Genomic DNA, 18,990 nt, shown 5'->3' with positions numbered 1-18,990 from the left:
TTGCAACCCTGGCATCATTTGTTTGTTTGTTTGTTTGTTTGTTTATCATGAGTGACAGCATTTAGACATCTGATCACTGCATCCCAAAACCTCCCACTGCTGCTCTGAGGCCTTAATGCCCCTACAAACTGTCCATGAGAGAGCCATCAGAAGTCAGCCCCCCTCGCAGCCCACTTTGGAGGGCTGATTTGCAGGACTTGCCTTAGGGACTGACTTACATTGGATTATAAAACTAATAATTTACATCCTTTCTTGGAAGAGGCACTATCATTCCATTGTGTTGTTTTGGGGGATTTAGGGAAGTTTTCTCTGCAGTCGAAGGCTGTGGTTTCTACCACTTCAATTGATTCTTCAAGATCCTAAATGAATAACATGGAGTCTGTGCTTTCCTTCAAAACGCTGAAGTTTATTTGTGTTCTCAGCTGATCCTCAAGCTCAGAGATGTCCCAAGTCCAGGGTAGATCAGCCATAGGGGACAGGGACAGAGTCCAGGGTCCTGTGAGTGGAATAAGGATTTGTTTTTGAATTTGTCTAAAACAGGAAAAGCCTTACTCTGCCTTCTCAAAAGATAGTTTTTATCACTTTGAATACAAATCTTTAAAATACCAACATTAAAGGCCCCGGGAAGGGGGAATTTTCTCCAGCCGTTTCTCCATCCACACCCCTGAACAAATTGGTCTCTCTCTGGCATGTTCACTTTAGCCAGAGGTTGGAGACTGGTAGAGCTGGATTGTGGATGTTGGGGACATAAAGCAACGCTGTCCTGAGAAAACTGGGGGCCCTGTGGCCCTCTAGAGAGAGGTGATGGAAAGAAGAAAGTAAGATTAAACTGCTCTGCACCGAGGATAGAAAAGCCAGGTCCCTATAGTTGCTGTAGGAACCGAGCAAGGAGGGAGACTCTGAAGGCATGGACCCCTGGCATAAACAGTTCTAGGAGCTTTTACCTGCTCAGTGGCCAAAGTCAGTGCCAGTACACACATAAGGCAGGACTCCTTCCTGCTCTGCTTCTCCAGCAGTATGTGCACACAGGAGTTTTTGTTGGATTGTTTTTGTTTTGTTTTGTTTTTTGTTTTAATAAGGCGGCAAAGGGGGAAAGAGAGAGAGCTTTGAGGAAATCATTAGTGTCTCAGTCTCAATTGGAAGGAGCATTTAAGAATGCATTTAGTTGTTTGTTTGAAAGTAGTAACATTTTGGACCAGTCAGACACTTTATCCCAGTATGTGTACAGACACTGCGAGAGGTTTTATGACATCGGGGCAGCTTTTGATCGGTTAAATTTGAGAGGCCTCTGTGTGTGTGTGTGTATGTGTGTGTGTGTGTGTGTGTGTGTGTGTGTGAGAGAGAGAGAGAGAGAGAGAGAGAGAGAGAGAGAGAGAGAGAGAGGTCTGCCCAACAGAACAAGGCTGAGATAGAAAATGCACAGAACTCAGATGTTTATATGAATGTACATGAGTTGGACGGTTTTAAGAAACTCCCCAAACACATTTTCCAGAGGGAGTCCGTGATAGGAATGTGAAGTTCCTCCCTGAAATCGGAGGGGGCATCTGCTGAGTACCTCCTCCTGCATCCAGCACAACTCAACTTTTTTTTTCCCTCCTGTCTGATTAAATCACAAATGCTCCCCACCCCCACCCCCAGCAGACTTTCGATTACAACATAACATTCCTCCCCTCTGCACAAATCTATCTTGAATTTTTAGTAGCCCACGAGAAAGGGACATTAATTCAAGAAAGGGGACAGCAGTGGGGTGACTCCCTGCTTTGGAACGAAAAGAGCAGGAGGAAAGGAAACACTTCTGAGAGTACAGCTCTTACCCACCCTTGCTCCAAGCCTGGCCTGGCTGATTCTGTCCCTAGATTTCCCCCATTGTAATCCATGCTGAGTCCCAGACATGCCTGTTTCCAAACTGAGCTCTCAGATGAAGGTATTTCCTCATAGTTGGTCTAGGGAAGCAGCTACCATACCTTGCTGAACCAGGCAGGGAAGCAGGGAAGAAGAAACTGACATGGTCAGCTGTCAAGAATGGTTGTGACCTGCGAGTCAGGACAAAGGTGTGCATGCCCTTTTGACAACCAATATTTACCCAGGTTCTGTGTGACAGCATCTGCTTGCGGCAACCTCCAGAAGTGGCACGGACTTTCCTGTGAAAACTTTAGCAGAAGAGACACGAATCTGATGGCCTCAAGACAATGGGGCATTTTAATCAAGGCTTAAAATGCAGAGGGAAGGAAGAGATCCTGACTGCCCGGGAAGGAATTACTGACAAAGGCCAACCTTGACCTGTGACTCCAATTGCCTAGGGTCATCTCAGATCCTCCTTAGGGACCCTCCCAAAAAGTATCTGTTGCTAGGGAGCACTGATAAGAGACAGACAGATCCCTTAGCCTAACCCCCTTCCCCAGATTGCTAAAAGTAGTTAGGCCCTTAACACCAAGGTTTGGGGCCCTTACTCATGTCCGACTCATGTCCCATCCAGTATCCCCCTCTTGATTGTCAGCACCCTCCCTTGTCATGTCAGTCACACAAGGCCATGAGAGAGCCCCCCTCCAGGGAGGGGGATGACTTTCCAGCCAGAAAACATTAACCCCACCACAAGTCATCCTGAGTGAAGTCTACATAGCAACAAACGCAGAGAGCAAAAAGTCCAGTTGATACTTGGTTGCCCAAAGCATAAAGCTCTCTGTGGCTTGAGATGAACAGAAAGCAGACAGGGGAAAAGACTGAGAGGGACCCCTTTCCCAGGGCCCACACAGTCCTGACCATACCACAAAGAGCCCCCTGTCAGCCTCTGCCCATTGATATGTACACCAGCCACATAGCTAGGCTCAATTCCTAACCAGAGCTGAGGGAAGCTGAGAGTGCTGACTGATGAACAGCAGGTAGGAATCTGCTGGAACCACCGGACTGGCCTGGAAGCCAGAATGGCTGCCTGTGGCCAGTGACTTTCTTAGGCCACCACAAAGTCTCTCGCTGCCTTGCCTGTAGCTACAGGCCTACATGAAGCTGGTGCATGTTTGGGGACCAGGCAGCCTGGTTCTGGGAGCATCAGTGACAGCTACAACCCTCTTGTATCTGGGACCCCTGCTAGGCCCAGAGCCAGCGTTCCTGCAGGGAGTTCTGACATGCTTTGGTATCTAGCTGAAGTTGTCTGAGAGGATGTCTGGGGAGGGGAGGAGAGGGGAGATGGAGGGGAGCAAGCCTTCTAGGCTGTCAAAACTACCCATGGAGCCACGCTGCTGGACCTGGGAGGGAGAAAATACACTGCCAGAGCCCCTCTCCATTTTACCTTGGTACTCCACTCTAGCTTCCAGTACCCTGAAACTTTCTATAAACAAGATAAGCATTTTGGGTGTCCAGAACATCCATGTGTTTTTACTCTATTAAGTTTGTAGATTTTTCTTTTTTCTTTTTCTGCTTTGATTAGAAAAAGAAAGAAAAAGTGATGAAGGAACTTGCAGATAGCCTGATTAAAAATCTTTAAAGTCTCTCTTTATGCTTTGGACTTTCCGTGGCCTATGGCTGGGTACCCTCTTACAGAACAAAGCCAGCTGAACATGTTTTCTTTTTCCAAGAGTTATTTTTGCTTTTTCTGGATTTAACACAATACCAGACAAACTGCAGATACCTAGGTATTGTCTCCATAGGATGGATGGTGTTTGAAAAGATACATTTTAGGGATGGTTTTAGATCAGGTAGCTTCTTTCTAATAGGTACTGCCTTTCGGGGTGGGCAAAGCTAGGCAATCCCTGTGTCTTCATGAACAGATATTCTATATTCTAGCTCTCTAGCTTCCGGTGGAGTGATTAGCTGTGAAGGTGAATATTTTGAAATCAAAACAATAAGTATGCATCACAGGCACTCTTAATGCTGTTAGATTATTTTTAAAACCCTTTTTTTTTTGGCAGGACAGAAAAATAGAAAGAAAAAAAAAACCAAACCCAGTGGTAATTATACCATACCCAATGGTCACCCAGTGATAACTAACTATACCATACCAAATGGCTACCCAGTGGTAACTATACCTTATCAAATCTGTTTTAAAAACTTTATTTGTGTCAATCTGTTTTGAAGACAATGAATTGAAAATGTCCTCACCTCTGCCATCCATCTATATGTTTGGCCCCTTTAAGAGTAACATCGAAGTGAGGAAAGCCATTTAAAGATAAATCTACAGTTTCTACTCTATGATATTAAAATGGTCACAGGGGCAGGATTCATCTGCCCATTTGGCCCTGCATGAGCAGAACTAAGCTTGCTTCAGCTTGTCTTAGAAAAATCCTCACCTATGAAAGACAAATGACACCCCTCCCCACGCCTGACTAAGGCCACTGTGAGATACCACAGACACCCGTGACATGCTTTCAAGGCACACTTCCCACTCTCTGAGACACTCACTGTGGTGTGAAGGTATCCAGCCCCTTGGAAATATTAACTTGAATATTCGTGTTCCCTCTTATGCTATTAAAACAACAACAAACTCTCCGATGGGTAAGGTTAGAGGCTCTATGATGTCAGCCATCCAGCCTTGATTATAAGGTCATGGTCCAGCTCAAAACTCTCCTCTCTCACTTTTATTAGAGACCCCCTGGCCCTCAGTCCCCTCCAATGACTGGTTTAGGCAAAAGGAGCCAGAAAACAACAACAACAAGTGCACTGGCGTTTGCACTCAGTTCAGGAGTGCAAACACCAGAACCCACTTCCCCGTAGCTTTGGAAAGAAAGCGCCTAGATAATCCCATAGGTTCCCCAGGTAGCCAAAGCATAGAGGTCATCTTGGGGAAAACGACACCAACCACCTACAGAGGACAGCGTCTTTATGAGATTTCAGGCAGGATGCCAAATATTGCATTTAATGAAGCTAATGCTTTCCCTTCCAAAATAACAGTCACTATCAATGACAGGGCCAGGAAGGACAGTGGGTGGCGGTGGCAATGGGGGGGGCACTTTTGCAAAGCCCACATCAAGTTATTGCTTTGTAATATTTTTCTAAACTTAGAAAAATGCCCCACAAGTATTTGAGCCCATGTAAACCCTCCTTGTCAAATCTTCACATGTTTGTTATATCCCCAAAGGGTTGACGCCGATATTCCTTCTGCGGTCTCCTCCTCCTCCGCTTCAGTCTCCTTCCGCTCCCTCACATTTCTATAAGAATCTATTGTTCCCAAAAGAATCTTTTCATTTTCCCCTTTGGAAGAGAAAGTTGCCCTAAATGGGGAATTTTAATTTTTATTATTTTCTTTTGTTTTGAGATTAACTATCGGGACTTCCAGTAAAGAACAGATTATCTTAATGGCCCACTTCCAGGTTTTGTGACAATTTTAGTGTGTTTCTTGTTTTTTTTTTTAAATCCCCTCTCTTCCTTGTAAAACACACACACACACACACACACACACACACATGTTTGAAAACACATGATTAGCTTCTGATGGTGTTGGCAGGTAAAAGGGAAAGGATTCCTTTATCACTGTTACACTTGAGAGAAAAAGTGTTGGAAAGAATTAGAGTTAGGAAGCCCAGCGACAATTTAAGTGAGGATCACTTGTTCAGCTATAGCAGCCTGTGGGATCGAGCATTGAGCTGACATTTTCTCTATTTTCCCCACCAATTTGTAAAGCAGTCCAAATAGGAGTGTGGCACATTAGGGGAAAATAATGAAATGTCCTTGTTGGGGGGGTGAGGGGGAGAAAAACCACAGGATGACTTACCAGTCTGTTGCAGTTATTGTACATAGATTTCCCAAAACCAAGTTGAATCTTTTAAATTAGATTTTAAATATATTTTGACAGCCTGGACTGGTACAATGTGACTCTCCGTGGGAGGAAATGACAGGTCTGTTTTGTTATTAAGCTGCTATCTAGAAAATATTAGGCTCTGCACAGCAAATGAACACTATTTTATCACCCGCATTAGTATAGCTAATAGCAGTAGCTTTTTTTTTTTTAAACCATAGAAAGGTAAACATATTGAATCATTGTGCTTTGCTAGTCAGTGTAAAACAAAATTTCCTCTCCTCCTTTTTTTTTTGTAACCTCATTTCCATTTCAACATTCTGAGTACTACTGGCTACTAATTCAAACAGAAGAAAATGTTAATAAACGAAGGGATGACATTTGTTAAGAGAACACGTGGAGTGATTGACAGGAGTGCTAGCAAAAAAAACCACAGAGATGAGGGTTCAGGGGGAGTGGAGGGCAGAGTTTGGACTCGCAGATGCCCAGTAAGTGCCCACAGAGCTGGGTTAATGGGCCCTCTGAAGAGCTAGCAGAGGCAGAACCAAAGTCCATCAGAAATTGTTCATATTCCCCTTGTATGAACCCAGAGTCACTTGGTTCCCCATGAGTTAAGAACAGTTCCAAAGCTGATACAGGGTGCCAGGCCTGTGGCAACCCCTTCAGAGCCATAATCAAGAGGAGGTTTCTCTTGCTCTGTGGCCTGTTCCCTTCAATTGAGACACATCTTCTGGCTTGGTAGGGCTGAGACCACCAAGCAAGATCAACTAGGACCGAGTCGTTCGGTTTGTCGCTGTCCTTACCACAGATAGTTAAGCTACCCTGCACATACTGTCCTTCAAAGACTCTTCCTGGATATTAATCACCCTTTGTTTATTTTAATATATCTACTGAATCAGGTACCCAAGGGACTCCTCTACATCTGTGATGTGAGAAAAGCAGTTGCCCGAAGCCGAACAGGTAACGCCTGGATCTTCGATATGCATGTGCTTGTTTGAATGGATTTGCCATGCGAGGGAGGGATTGCAGGCCAGCCAGCAATGCTACAGCAAGCTCCTCAGACACGAGAAGTTCCTGTTGTCAGCCATTTTTGTCTCAGTATCTCCTGAGCAACACAAATTGTGATGCCCGGTACGGCAATGGCTCAAGCTCTCTGGGTGGCATGCGTTGCCGTTCCGTATTGATTCCTTTCTGTTATCATCTGTCTCGTGCAGAATAACTACTCCAATCTGAGCAGATCTCAACCCTTCATCCTGGTGCTACAGACCTTTCCCCACTCGGAGAAGGTGGTCCTTTGCCCTGAATGCTGGATCATTGGATGAATTTGAGCAATACTGACATCCATTGTCTTGATCCATTCTACCTGGCTTTGGGAACATTCCAGATGTACAATGGTTTATAGTGTTTGTGCTCACACCTGGAGATGTTTAGCATAGCTTCAATGCACAGAATATTGTCCATTTTGAATCCATAGGCTACAATGGAGCTAGCTGACTTCCACATCAACCAGAGACAGAAGGGGAGGGAAGGAGACCCGTGGAAGGCCAGGGTCTGATTTTCGTCTACTAGAGAAAAGAAAACCAAGATGTTTAAACGTGTTTTCAACTCCAAGTATCCCAGTATGGGTTTAATTATAAACCCTCTCCTTTTGGAGAGCCGGAGCCACACACTCTCACACCAACTATGACACACTGTCATAGTTTATGAGTTCCTTTTACTTCTCAGCTGGCGAAACAACGTATAATTCTTTTTCTTTCTTTCTCTCCTCTCTCTCTCCATTAAAAAGTTTGCTTGCTGAAATTTGCATGAAATATTCTTATTTTAATTTTTTTCTCTCTCTGACAGGGAGTAAATGTCACACTGTCAAATTGTGGCTTTTTGCAAAGGAAGGGTCTTGAGGTATGCAGAGAGTGAGAGTATTGGGTCAAAGCAACAACAACAACAAAAAAAAAACAACAGCAGCAGCAGCAACACAAACAAAGTACTCACACCCCCTCTAGTCAACGATAATGTCTGATTGTTTATGTCCATTTGCTATGTTGCAAAACATCTCATTTTAAATAACTACTCTGTGACTACACAATATGGTTTCTCTGCAAACCTTGTAAAAATTAAGGTTTTTTTTAAACAAAAACAACATGGATTTCTGCATCTAGATTTGATCTCAGAGTATTCCTTTGGTCTGACGTGCATGTCTCTATGTGCATGCAGCGGCAATACTGATTCCTTACTTGTGTGGGTCTTTACAATCCTAGCTTGAGAGCCGTCTGATAAATACAATGATCTAGACTTCCTGGCAGGTTTTGTGACATTGAAACCATCCATTTTGAGCAAAAAGTTAATGAACATTAAAAGCAAGGTTCACACTGGTCCTGACCCGACTGGTAATATTTCATATAAGGTTACCAGTGGGAGAGAAATCAAATTTCATCTGTGAACATGATTGACAGGCAAGAGTAAAGGGAGAGAAAGACATTTGACTGGGAAGGGAATTTGGGGAGAAGGACAATGCCTCCAGGTTCCTTATGGTATTAGGTATTATAAGCCCATGTATGGAAAGCTCACTGCCCGGTGCTTTGGGGAGAGTTGTTTTTAGAAAGTCACTTTGATTATGAGATTTCACTCCAATAAGTACAGTTATGGTCAACCAGTAGGCTCTCTGCCTCTCGATAATTTCAGCCAGGTAGGTTTCTGGCCCCTTAATGCTAAGGTGAGTTTTGAAAATGGAACCACACCGGGCATGGTGGTGCACACCTTTAATCCCAGCACTTGGGAAGCAGAGGCAGGCGGATTTTGAAGTTCGAGGCCAGCCTGCTCTACAGAGTGAGTTCCAGGACAGCTAGGGCTACACAGAGAAACCCTGTCTCAAAAAAACAAAAACAAAACCAAAATCAAAAAAAAAAAAAAAAATGGAACCACAAGACTTGGAGGGAGCTATCAAGTTGTCTTTTGTTTACTGTCAGAAATGTAGTCTGGGTTATACAACAACGGTTCATGGTCATATTACAAATTATTCATCCAAGGGCTGGGGAGATGGCTCAGCTCTTAAGAGCTCATACTGCTCTCAAAGGGGACCTGTTTAGATCTTAGCACTCATAATTGGTGCCTCGCAACCACCTGTAACTCTAGCTGCAAGGATCTGGACACCTTCTACTGGCCTCCAGAGACAACCAACAGATGTAGATAGATAGACAGACAGACACATATACTTTAAGATAGTCACCAAGATACTATAGGAAGATTAAATTCTCTACTTCAATAACATCCCTTGACGTTGACTAACATTCTCTATTATATGTCATACACCCAAATGTGCTAATCAATACAAATGTATTTAGGCCTTCTTTCTCAAGAAAGTTCTAACACTCAAGTCTAACACCTAAGCATGGCTTCTCTGTCTTCCATACAGTCTTGCTTCTTGACTGACTTGTCCCACACCTTCACTGACTAAGGTGTGACCGTTGCCATGGCAACAAGTGATGCTCTTGCCTGATCCTCTGGTTCAGTGTGGCTTTTGAACTAGCTGTCTCCTGACTTGCAGTGTACTAAGGTGTGAGTGGCTCTAACTACCTTCAATTTGCATCCGATTAAAAAGTAAGCCTTCCTGCTCCTGTGTCTTAAGGTCCTGACCCAGGACTTGGAAAGTGGCAAGGAGTCACAGCCAGTTTATGTGTTTATTCTGACCATTTCAGATGTTCCTGGTCTTGGCTTAGACCCACCTAGATGCAACTAAGTCTTACATCGCTGTCTTAGGACATGGCAGACAAGGCAGATGCATAAGAGAGAGGCTGGTGGTGACTGTCCTGTCATCTACAAGAGATATAATGTATAGAAATACTCTTTGTTCACAGATACTACCCCAGTCTTCACAGCATGGACATGATTTTCTCTAGCCTTCCCTGTACCCATGGAAAGTTACTAAATGTTAGGAAGGCTATCCCGCTATTTTACAAACAGAGTAGCATGAAGCCACAAGACAAAACAAAGTCTTCAAAGTCTTGTCCCTGCCTACCTGTCTCTAGGTGTTGCTAATAAGCCTTTGGAGAAATATGCAAATATATGTTCATAGTTCCCACTGGATATGTGTGCCTCAGCCAGTGTCCCTCACAGAATCTATGAGAATATTTGATAGATCTAAAGCTACATTTCCACAAAGCAAACTTACCACCCCCACACTATAAGTTCTAATTGGCACCTCTGGAAAGACCAAATGTTTGGTCTTGACCCTGTCCTCTGATAAAAGCTGATTGGGGTATCTAGGCAGTAAGTCTTTAGACTAAGTCCTGGGAGGAAGAAGGCATTCTCTCTCACTTGAGCGTTTGTGGTGGGGACCAATCTGGTAAAAAATTCTCCTTGAGTGTATTTCAAGCTTATTGGATTTTTATATCTTTTGGCTCTGAAACAATTAGGGAAGAGATTTTGCTTAAAGTGTTCTGTTCTGTGATCTTGACTCAACCTAATTGTTTTCTGTTGCTGCTGTTTGTTGATTTAGATTAGGCTCCTCCCCAACCAGCAAGCTGATTTAATCAATTCCTGCCAGCATTCGATCTAGCCTAATCATATCGTGTGAACGTGTAGTTTTCCCTCAACCCTAATGAAATTAAAGAAAGAAACATTCTATGTATAGGTGAGGGGCGCGGAAGGATAAATTTTTGCAAATCCTGTGGCCCTCAGTGACTTAAAACAAAAACGATTCTTTTGTAAGGGCCATGTGTCATAAAGGCACGAGTGTGTTCAGTCATCTGTCAAAAGCTTCCACACTGACATTTAAACTCCCTCTCCTCTCACTAGCAGACTCTGTCATGTCCTTCCCCTGAAAAGGACTATCAAACTTTAGGTCTGTGTTTCTTTTTCTTTTCCTGGCACTTGATGGAATATCAGCAACAAATGAGCTAAGTACTAGGGTTGTGGAGATCTGCTTGGTAGTATTTACTTTCCACTTACCATATTTGAAAAACATCAGGACAAGGAAGAACCAGTGAGTTAGTGTGTTACCTTTTCCAGCATCTACAAAGAATAAAGTAAAGCTCTTAGTTACCACCACGTCCTCTCCAGTGGCACTAATATCACCCAGAAAGTCAGAGGACAGTGTGGATTCAGAGCTGCATGGGAAAAATCAACCTGGCCGTGAGATTTACAGATATTGTCAACTGAATCTTGGCTGCTGAGCGGGGATAGCAGGTGTAAGCCGTGCCAGATATTAATGCCTAATTAATAGTGAGAGGCTGCATCTTATGATGGGATCAACAAGTCAAGAAAGATTATCCAGAGTGGGAAAGGAAGGGAGATGTTGCTGGTGGGATTTTATTTTCTGCCTTTTGCTCTGCAAGCATCACCTGATGCGGTTCCTCTTGTGCAGCCTCCGATGGTTTCTCCTTGTCTTTCCTGTCTATTGAGAAGCACATGAAGTCCATTTGCTGGCCGGTAGGCAGTAGAGGTGAGAATTGAATTGACCGCAAATGCTCCGAGAAATTGACCCTGAGGTCGTCTTCCCTTAAATTGGGTTCCACACACAAAGTTTCTTTTCTTCCCTGCCTCCTACAGCAGAATTGAGTTGGGGGAGGGGGAGGCTGTAATTATTTAAAGGAATTCTTAGGCACCGGAGTTGACTGTCCCTCTGTACCCTTAATCAAAATAGAGACCTTTTGTTACGGCCAGTAGTTAATTAAAGGGCTGGCGTCTATACCACTGTGGTGTGCCTCTGGCTTGTTTATATTTTAAAATGAGGTTCATGCCTGATGTACATGAAGAAAGGGGACCAAAGCTTCTGTGGGGTTATCAGCTGTCCTGAATGGTTAGAATAGAGTAGAGCAGAGTAGGACAGAACAGAACAGAGCAGTACAGAACAACAGAATTCTCTGTTTACCTTTGTTATTTCTCTGCCTCTTTCTGTTTCTCCTGTATCTCCTATTCCCTCCTCCTTGTCCCCCCCCCCCACACACACACACTCTCCTCCTCTTCTTCTCCCTCCTATTCCCTCACTCCTTCGCACACCCTGCAATGGGATACATGGGTCCCTACCAGAGCTCTCAAGGCATACAGTATGCTTCCCAATGTGGGAGTCTGGTGCTGCATTTTACGAGAGAACGCGCGCCTGCAGATGGCATGTTCAGAGCCTCTCTTTTTCTATTCACACACGGTTGCAGAGAGACCAGAAATTCCTGTACCCAATGCTGACTTTTGTGACAAGTGCTAAGAGCTGCTTTCTTGTCCTGTGCTTCGGTGCTAGCTCACACATGAAGTTCTGGGCTGATGCTCAAAGGCTGTTGTTGTGTGATTTCTTATTTTGTTAATATCTTTCATTCCTTTTCCTTCTGCTCCTCTCCCTGTTCCTCTTCCTTTCTTTCCTTAAAAAAAAAATCTCTCACAGTTTCTTATCATGACCTAGTAGAATATAAAAGCAAACTGCATGGGCGGCCACCCATTTTCTTCTGTGCTCTCGGAGACCGCCGTTGAGGTTTGCACAGGGGAGAGGAGGGAAGCTGGGCTTCTGTGGGTGGCTGCACTGCCTGTGTCTAAGGACTCCCAGCTGCTCTTCTCTTCAGATACTACCAGGAAGTTCTCCTTGAAGATCCCTTGCTCTGCCGCATCTCGTTCTTTACCCGGATTCCCTGCTTCTCTGCCTGCTCAGTGTCCTGTTGGTGCAGTGAAACCAAGCCCGAGTGTTCATCTCGATGCATTCAAACCCAGGCCTCCCTAAGCTGTGTGCCACAAACCTATTGATGACTGTGTAATATTTTCCAAACATCATTATTTTGGACAGCGATTTGAAGCATATATTTTGATATATATTTTCATATATACACATATACATATCTATCTATCTATCTATTTATCTATCTTTATATGTTTGCTTGGTAGCACTTTATCAAATTCTATTCTAAGAGCATAAACACTGCAGTCAAGACTAAAGCGTGGCCTAGTCCCAAACCATCCCTGCAGATCTGCTGAGAAAGAATACACACAGCTCTCAAAAAGCAGGCTTGTAGGATGTGAGCTAGAGAGTATAAGCCTTGGCCCTGGAAGGAGAGTTTCACAGAATATTCTACAATGTCCCTATTGCGCGCGCGCGCGCGCGTGTGTGTGTGTGTGTGTGTGTGTGTGTGTGTGTGTGTGTGTGTGTGCGAGCGCGTGTGTGAGTGTGTGAACAATTAAGGAAGAGCTTGCTTGAGTTACTATTTCTTTTGAGCTGTCCATTCCTTTAGAGCCATCCTACTGAGGCATTGGTGAGGGGGCAGGGTTATGGGAGCCACTCCTGCAAGGTAGCTATGCCTGTTTTTGTTCAACATTTCATTTACTTTGTTATGCTTTACCTTATCTTTAATTCTACGTTTGTGTGCATGTGTGGGTTTGTGCTTGGGGCTGCAGGTACCAAAGCAGGGTCAGAATGGGCAGTGCCAGTCAGAGCCCCTGGAGCTGGAGTTACAAGTGGTCATGAGCTGCCCGGCTTGGATGCCGGGAACTCTGGTCCTCTGAAAGCGCAGTACACATGCTCTGAAGCCCTGAGCTACCTCCACAGGCCTTTTCTCAGCAATTTACAATATCACGCCCATCTTCACCAGGCCCATTTTCTTTGACAATAAAACGAAAAAGGCATCTTGCCACCATGCTCAGAGATAATGGGTAGGAATTTCACTTCTGGAAGGAGGCAAGGCAGGGAGGGTCTTCTGTCAATTCATCAGGAGGTCTCTGCAGAGCCATTGAGAACACAGTGATCTTGGGAGGCAACTTCTACTATTTCTTTAAAGTTTAATTGGAATCAGGTCATCCTGTGCTTTTGAGGGGCTTCTCTCCTCACCTCTTCTTTCTTTTTATTCCCACACCCTCTTTTTTTGTTTTTTCTATTGCAAGCTACAGCAAATGACACTGTTGGTTTATAATCAAAGTTCCATGTTGTTAAGTTAAACTGACTTGGGGTTTTTGCTTAGGAAATAAACATTTGGAAGCTAGTATACTCAAGGAGGCTTGCACAGAGGATGCAATGACAGACCCATCCATGCACACTGAGATCTATACATTTATATATCTGCGTGCAGGGGTATGGATGGATGTAAGTCTCTTTCAGAGCCTGTTAAAACTGGTTCCAAAAAAAGAGTATCTTTACAAACCAAGCTGCTCCTATCCTCTTGCCCATGAGGCTTAGCACAGTCAGGGTGTAAGTTCTCTGGGACTAATGACCTTATAATTGGTGATTCGAGTGCCACCTGTAATTCACATCACTGTATTATATTCCCTGTCAATTACGTTACTTGTGTATCTAAGAGTCAGAGTATGTAGCTAGAGTTTTCTGTCTGGAAGCTATGGTGCTCCTTAGCTTAGAAGACTCTTTTCCCCTTCTCCCTAACAAGGAAGCTCATTTAGAAAGAAATGTTTATGTGAAGTGCCTGTCAGCTGGCATTTTTACTGGTTCGCTAACCCAAAGGTAAAATATAAAGCCGCGTCTTTTCCTCGCTGGCTTGTTGTGAGTAGAAGGGTCCCTCCCTTGTTAGCTTGATAAATAATTTCACTAGGGGGACTCGGCTGTGTTTTTATGCTTGCTGTCTATTTTCTGCTTCCTGCAAATAAATTTCTGTACTCAGAGAGTACTAAAACTCCAAACACATGGGATTTTCCCCATTTTACTGCTGGTCTCCTGAAATATTTATTCGATCTAGTGTTTTTAATTAATTTTTTAAAGGAAAAAAAATACACTGTGATTAACATCAAACCAGAAAAAAAAAAGTATTCATCCATTTGGGGCAGCCACTGGGTTTATACCTGGAAAAGCAGCTCTTTTGAAAGGCTTTGTGTGTTAAACTCCCCATCTGATTTGTCAAACGGAAGACAAGTGTTACTACTTGGGAGAGCCCTGGAGTTTTCTCATTACATTTTTCTTTCGCTGTGTTTCCAGATTTAATTATTAAGCTGTTAATAGGAGAGATAAATAGAGGCATAGGATTCTATCTAGAAATAGGACAATGTACAATAACATCTGTACATTTGAAAAATGAAGCTAGTGTGAGAGTCGAAATAAATTGATGTAACTGTTGTCTCGCTAACGTCCTGGGTATTTAATCTTTGGGTTCATTAGTACCATGGAGAGCTGGGTGCAGCGTTAACCTCAACAAATCTACCCCAAAATGTTGCGATCTGGAACAAATCAATACATTCTATAAATGACCAGAACGCTAAACACAGCACTTGATAGGCTCGTGGTGCCGGATGACGAAATGATGCTTCTGTTTGTTAGCAAAGCAATCATTTGACATGAATGCCAGATGACTTCATTCACGCATCTTTTCTTGTTTTCAGAGAAGACACTCTGCTTATTCGCTCCTTGTTGCGTGCACCCAAGCAAGGTTTTATTTTCTGAAATTGGAAACTATTTTTTACAAAGGTACCTTGGACAAACTCGCACCCAGGATGTCAGTGCATGCGACCAGCATCTTGGATACTGGAGCACCTGAGTAGGGGCTTGTCTGAAGCACACCCTTTTCAAAGAAGAAGAAAATGTACAGAAGGGGCCCTCACTGAGTACCCTGGCATGCGTGGAGACGGACCGTCTTGCTTTAGGACTCATGTTCTCCAGCAGACACTGTGTGATGTAACTTAAGACATTTCACTTTGAACTGCTTTAGCTACGGAGGTTATGAGACTTAAAAAAAATGTATCCTTCAAGGACGATTGACACCTAACGTTTGTTGTGGCCACACGGAGGCCATCCCTGTCGCTCGGAGTTAGAATTAACATCCATGCACTCGAACATCTCACAGAGTCGATGGTATGGTGAGAAGCTACTGAGGAGCCAGTCTCCCAGGAGCCAGAACCTATGTCATCTTCAGTCCTTGAAACAAGTATAGGGATAGATACTTTAATCCACTATAATGATGTGGCTGGAGGATACTAGGCACAAAGGAACTTAGAGGCTGCATAAACCCTTCATTACAATCTTGCTTAGCTACCACCATGCCACTTCCTCCCAGTCAGTCAGTCTGTCCGCAGCCTTCCTGGGTCACACACTCTAGCTTTTAGCCTCCATTTGTTCTGTAAGTGCCCAGGTGCCCTCCCCTTGGCCTCTTTTCCTGAGCAGAGATGAGTGTGGCTCAGAAGGAAAGACACATAATGTGATTGGTATCTGGAGGTCTATCTGACTTCTCGTGGCCTTGACCCCCAAGGACCCTTGTAAGTCTCCGAACAAATAAAGATTCTGTACTTTGGATTTTTGCTAGGCAATGGGGAAAGGCTTTCCACTCAAAAGATAATGATTGCCATCCCAGCCGCAGTTTTAAAAAGTAATTGATGACACATCTCCTTAAAACTCCATAATGTGTAAAGAGTCACTCAGCAAATTGCTGGGCAGTGAAGATAAATCGCTGTTGGTAAATCTCTCCAACAGAAAGCCCTGTTGAATAAAAGTTGTCAGCGAAATCGGTCCTGGTACTACAAAGAATATAATTTCCACATCTTGAGGATGGGAATCGTCCCTCAAAGGGGAGCATAAAGGATTAAATATGGTAATATATGTAAAGCGCTTGGATTAAATATGTTAATATATGTAAAACACCTGCACTGGGTAAACACCCCCACCACGTTCCACCACGGACAGTGTTACACGGGATGGAATTCTGACCTTGACACTGAACAAGCCTTGGTTTACATTAGAATAACGTTGTGATTACAGTATTGAGCTCCCCCACTCCCCCCCCAGCTCTTCGTTTTAAAATAAATGTTTTCAAAAATCTGAAAACTGAGGTTGGTATAGCTTATGGCTATTCCTTTATTTAAAAAACAAGATCCCTTCACCCCTAAAAGTAAAATATAAAATAAAATAAAATCATTGTGCTTTGGGGAGCTCTCTGCTCAAATGATTTAGGGAAAAAAAATGTGCGTTAAACATTTAACACTGCTGTCATCCATCTCAGAGACTTTATATGCTAATATGTATGCCCTGTATACATACTCTGCTAACACAGATGGCATTCAGTATTTTGCGAACTTGTGTGAACATGGACCCTGCTTGTTTCTAAACACCAGTTTCCTGTAACTAGCATTGTTCCAGGCAATTTTGAGAGAGAGAAAATATGATTGCCTAAGTATTAAAGCCCTGGCATTTCTTTCTTTTAGCACCAAAAGAGTCCTTTTATTGGTTTTCCCTGGTGGGTATCTTGTCCTCAACGTCTCCTTTGCATTCCGTGTGTTCATTTCAGTCATCAGCCCAGAACGGTTGTATGGGATTCCATCTATGATGCGCACTTCCTGAGGGAGAACTATGAGGTGGGGGTAAATCCTACAGGGCTGTGTAATAATTAGTTCCTGGGGTTGCACTGCCTTCCTGGGCTCCACGGGAGATCTTGGGAGTTCAGCTGGGGACCCTCTGCTTGTGTAGAACACCCAGAGGCATCCTTGAACATGCCTTAGCCTTTCTCCACTGGATGAACCATCCAAAGAGTGAAAAATTCTGTAAGGAATACACAGTTGCCTAGGGTTCTGGCCAGGGAGCCTGTGGCTATGGAAGCAGCATTCAGTTTGGGGTTCCTTTTTTAAAAGGATGATGGTGCCTCTTGCCAGGTGAATCCAAGATGGCTTGCTTGAGAACCAGGTATACCAATTCATCCTCTTTGATCCTCTTCTTAGTGCCTCTGCCTTGGGGTACACTTGGATCCCACCTCTACTCCCAAGCCCCACCCCAAACATGTCCTTTGCTCTTAAGGTCCCATCAAAGGTTGTCTGGACAGTCTGGTTTCCCCAACCCAGAAGAGGTCTGATTGGCTCACCTCATATTGGATGAACAGTAGCGAGGGCAGGGTCCTTGGGCCAGCTTTCTGCTTAGTCATATTTTCTGAGACAAGGGTTGGATGAGACTACCACAGTGGTCTGGTCCCAATGTGAGAGATGAAAATTAGTACTCAAGACTCGTGTCTACCTGCTTAGAGGCAGGGATGTGAGGTGTTGGGCACAAGCAGATCTCTGAATCTAGAAGATAGGTTGTCAATCCTGGATAGATAGTGCTTCCAAAAATATTAGTGCCCCTACTTCAAGCCAATTAAATCGGGGACTTCAAGGGGTGGGTGAGATCACACACCAGTGTTTTTATGTTAAACAATCCCAAGACATTCTAGTATGTAAGGAGGAATGAGGAGTCCTGGAGAAGAATGCAGGGGGCACCAGCATCTATAGAAAACTCAGAGAGCCAAGAAGCCCCTGGCAAAGCTCCCGCATTTTTGTCCTTCTGATAACTCAGCATCTTCCAGGTCCAGTTTCAGAGGAGAGAAGGGCAGAACAATTGCTTTGTGTTTCCCACTCCATCTGGGCCTCCTCAGTCCTTTAGAAACATCAACTCTATTCATGATGAGCAAGGCCAATGCAGTCAGATAAGGTCCCTCGGGGAAAGCAGACCAGAGCTCGAAGCCTCCAATTTAAACCTGATTTGGCCTCAGCATAGCTCCAGGATGTGGGTGGATCCCACTCCAAACTGCCTTACAGGATCACATGTCACAGGCTTCATTTTTTTCTTCTTTTAAAGAGGTGGACGAGGGGCTGTGACTGACCTAGAAGCCAAGGAGGGTTATGCAATCAGCTATGTACCTAGCATCTCACAGACTTATCGATGAACCAGAGGAGATAAGGGTTTGAGCTTGGTGGAATGATACATTTTCACACTGTGATGCCTTTAAAAGTTAATCCGCACAGAAAAAGAGAATAATTATTCAGTGATCAAATTTCAAAGATAGATGCATTCTCAAATTATTTGCATAGACTTTTGCAGATACCAATGATCACACACACACACACACACACACACACACACACACACACACACACACAATGCATGTCATCATTCCAGTAGGCACTTAGTGTGTGGTAGGGGTCACTGTGCAAACAAGTCATGGGAATAATGGGTGCTCTCTTGAATTAGCCAAAATATTTGACCATGTGCTTTCAGGCTCACTGGTTCATTATTAAGGACACACACACACACACAGGGACCTGTGTTGAAGACTGTCTACCTTGTAAGAAGATGGTCCTGTGAGATTCTCCTCCCCTCTTGGATGCTGAGACCATGAGATAGTAACATCCACACCTAAAGCGTTCTTGAGTTTGACTCTGAGCACTCTCCGGTGGTGTTAAGCACACAGTAGCCATGGCTCAATGCTTCGCAAGCAAAGCACAGCTCTCCCTGAATACGTAGTTGATTAGCCAAACATGCAGGCCAATGTGTGATAACAGCCCTTAGAAGGTTGTGAACCATCCAAGAAGACATCTTTAAAACTTAAAAATTATTT

The 18,990-nt window shown here is 43.9% G+C and overlaps 1 protein-coding gene across 6 annotated transcripts in view; it reads left to right on the top strand.

Annotated features, from left to right (window-relative positions):
- Maf (MAF bZIP transcription factor) overlaps positions 1-18,990 on the top strand; it is a 358,548-nt gene that overhangs the window by 7,192 nt on the left and 332,366 nt on the right. For 2 of the 6 annotated variants that reach the window (XM_029480960.1, XM_029480961.1), the window contains exon 2: positions 6,628-6,688. In XM_029480960.1, the coding sequence (XP_029336820.1) occupies positions 6,628-6,661 (34 nt within the window). In that variant the 3' untranslated portion in view covers positions 6,662-6,688. Of the gene's footprint in view, positions 1-6,627; positions 6,689-7,202; positions 12,073-15,019; positions 17,004-18,990 lie in introns of those variants that run through there. The other 4 variants (XM_029480959.1, XM_021170662.2, XM_029480962.1 and 1 more) reach the window with 4 other exon arrangements.

Source organism: Mus caroli, chromosome 8 (assembly GCF_900094665.2).
Source record: "Mus caroli chromosome 8, CAROLI_EIJ_v1.1, whole genome shotgun sequence".
Taxonomy (NCBI): Eukaryota; Metazoa; Chordata; class Mammalia; order Rodentia; family Muridae; genus Mus; species Mus caroli.
This window is presented reverse-complemented; position numbering and strand designations above follow the sequence as displayed.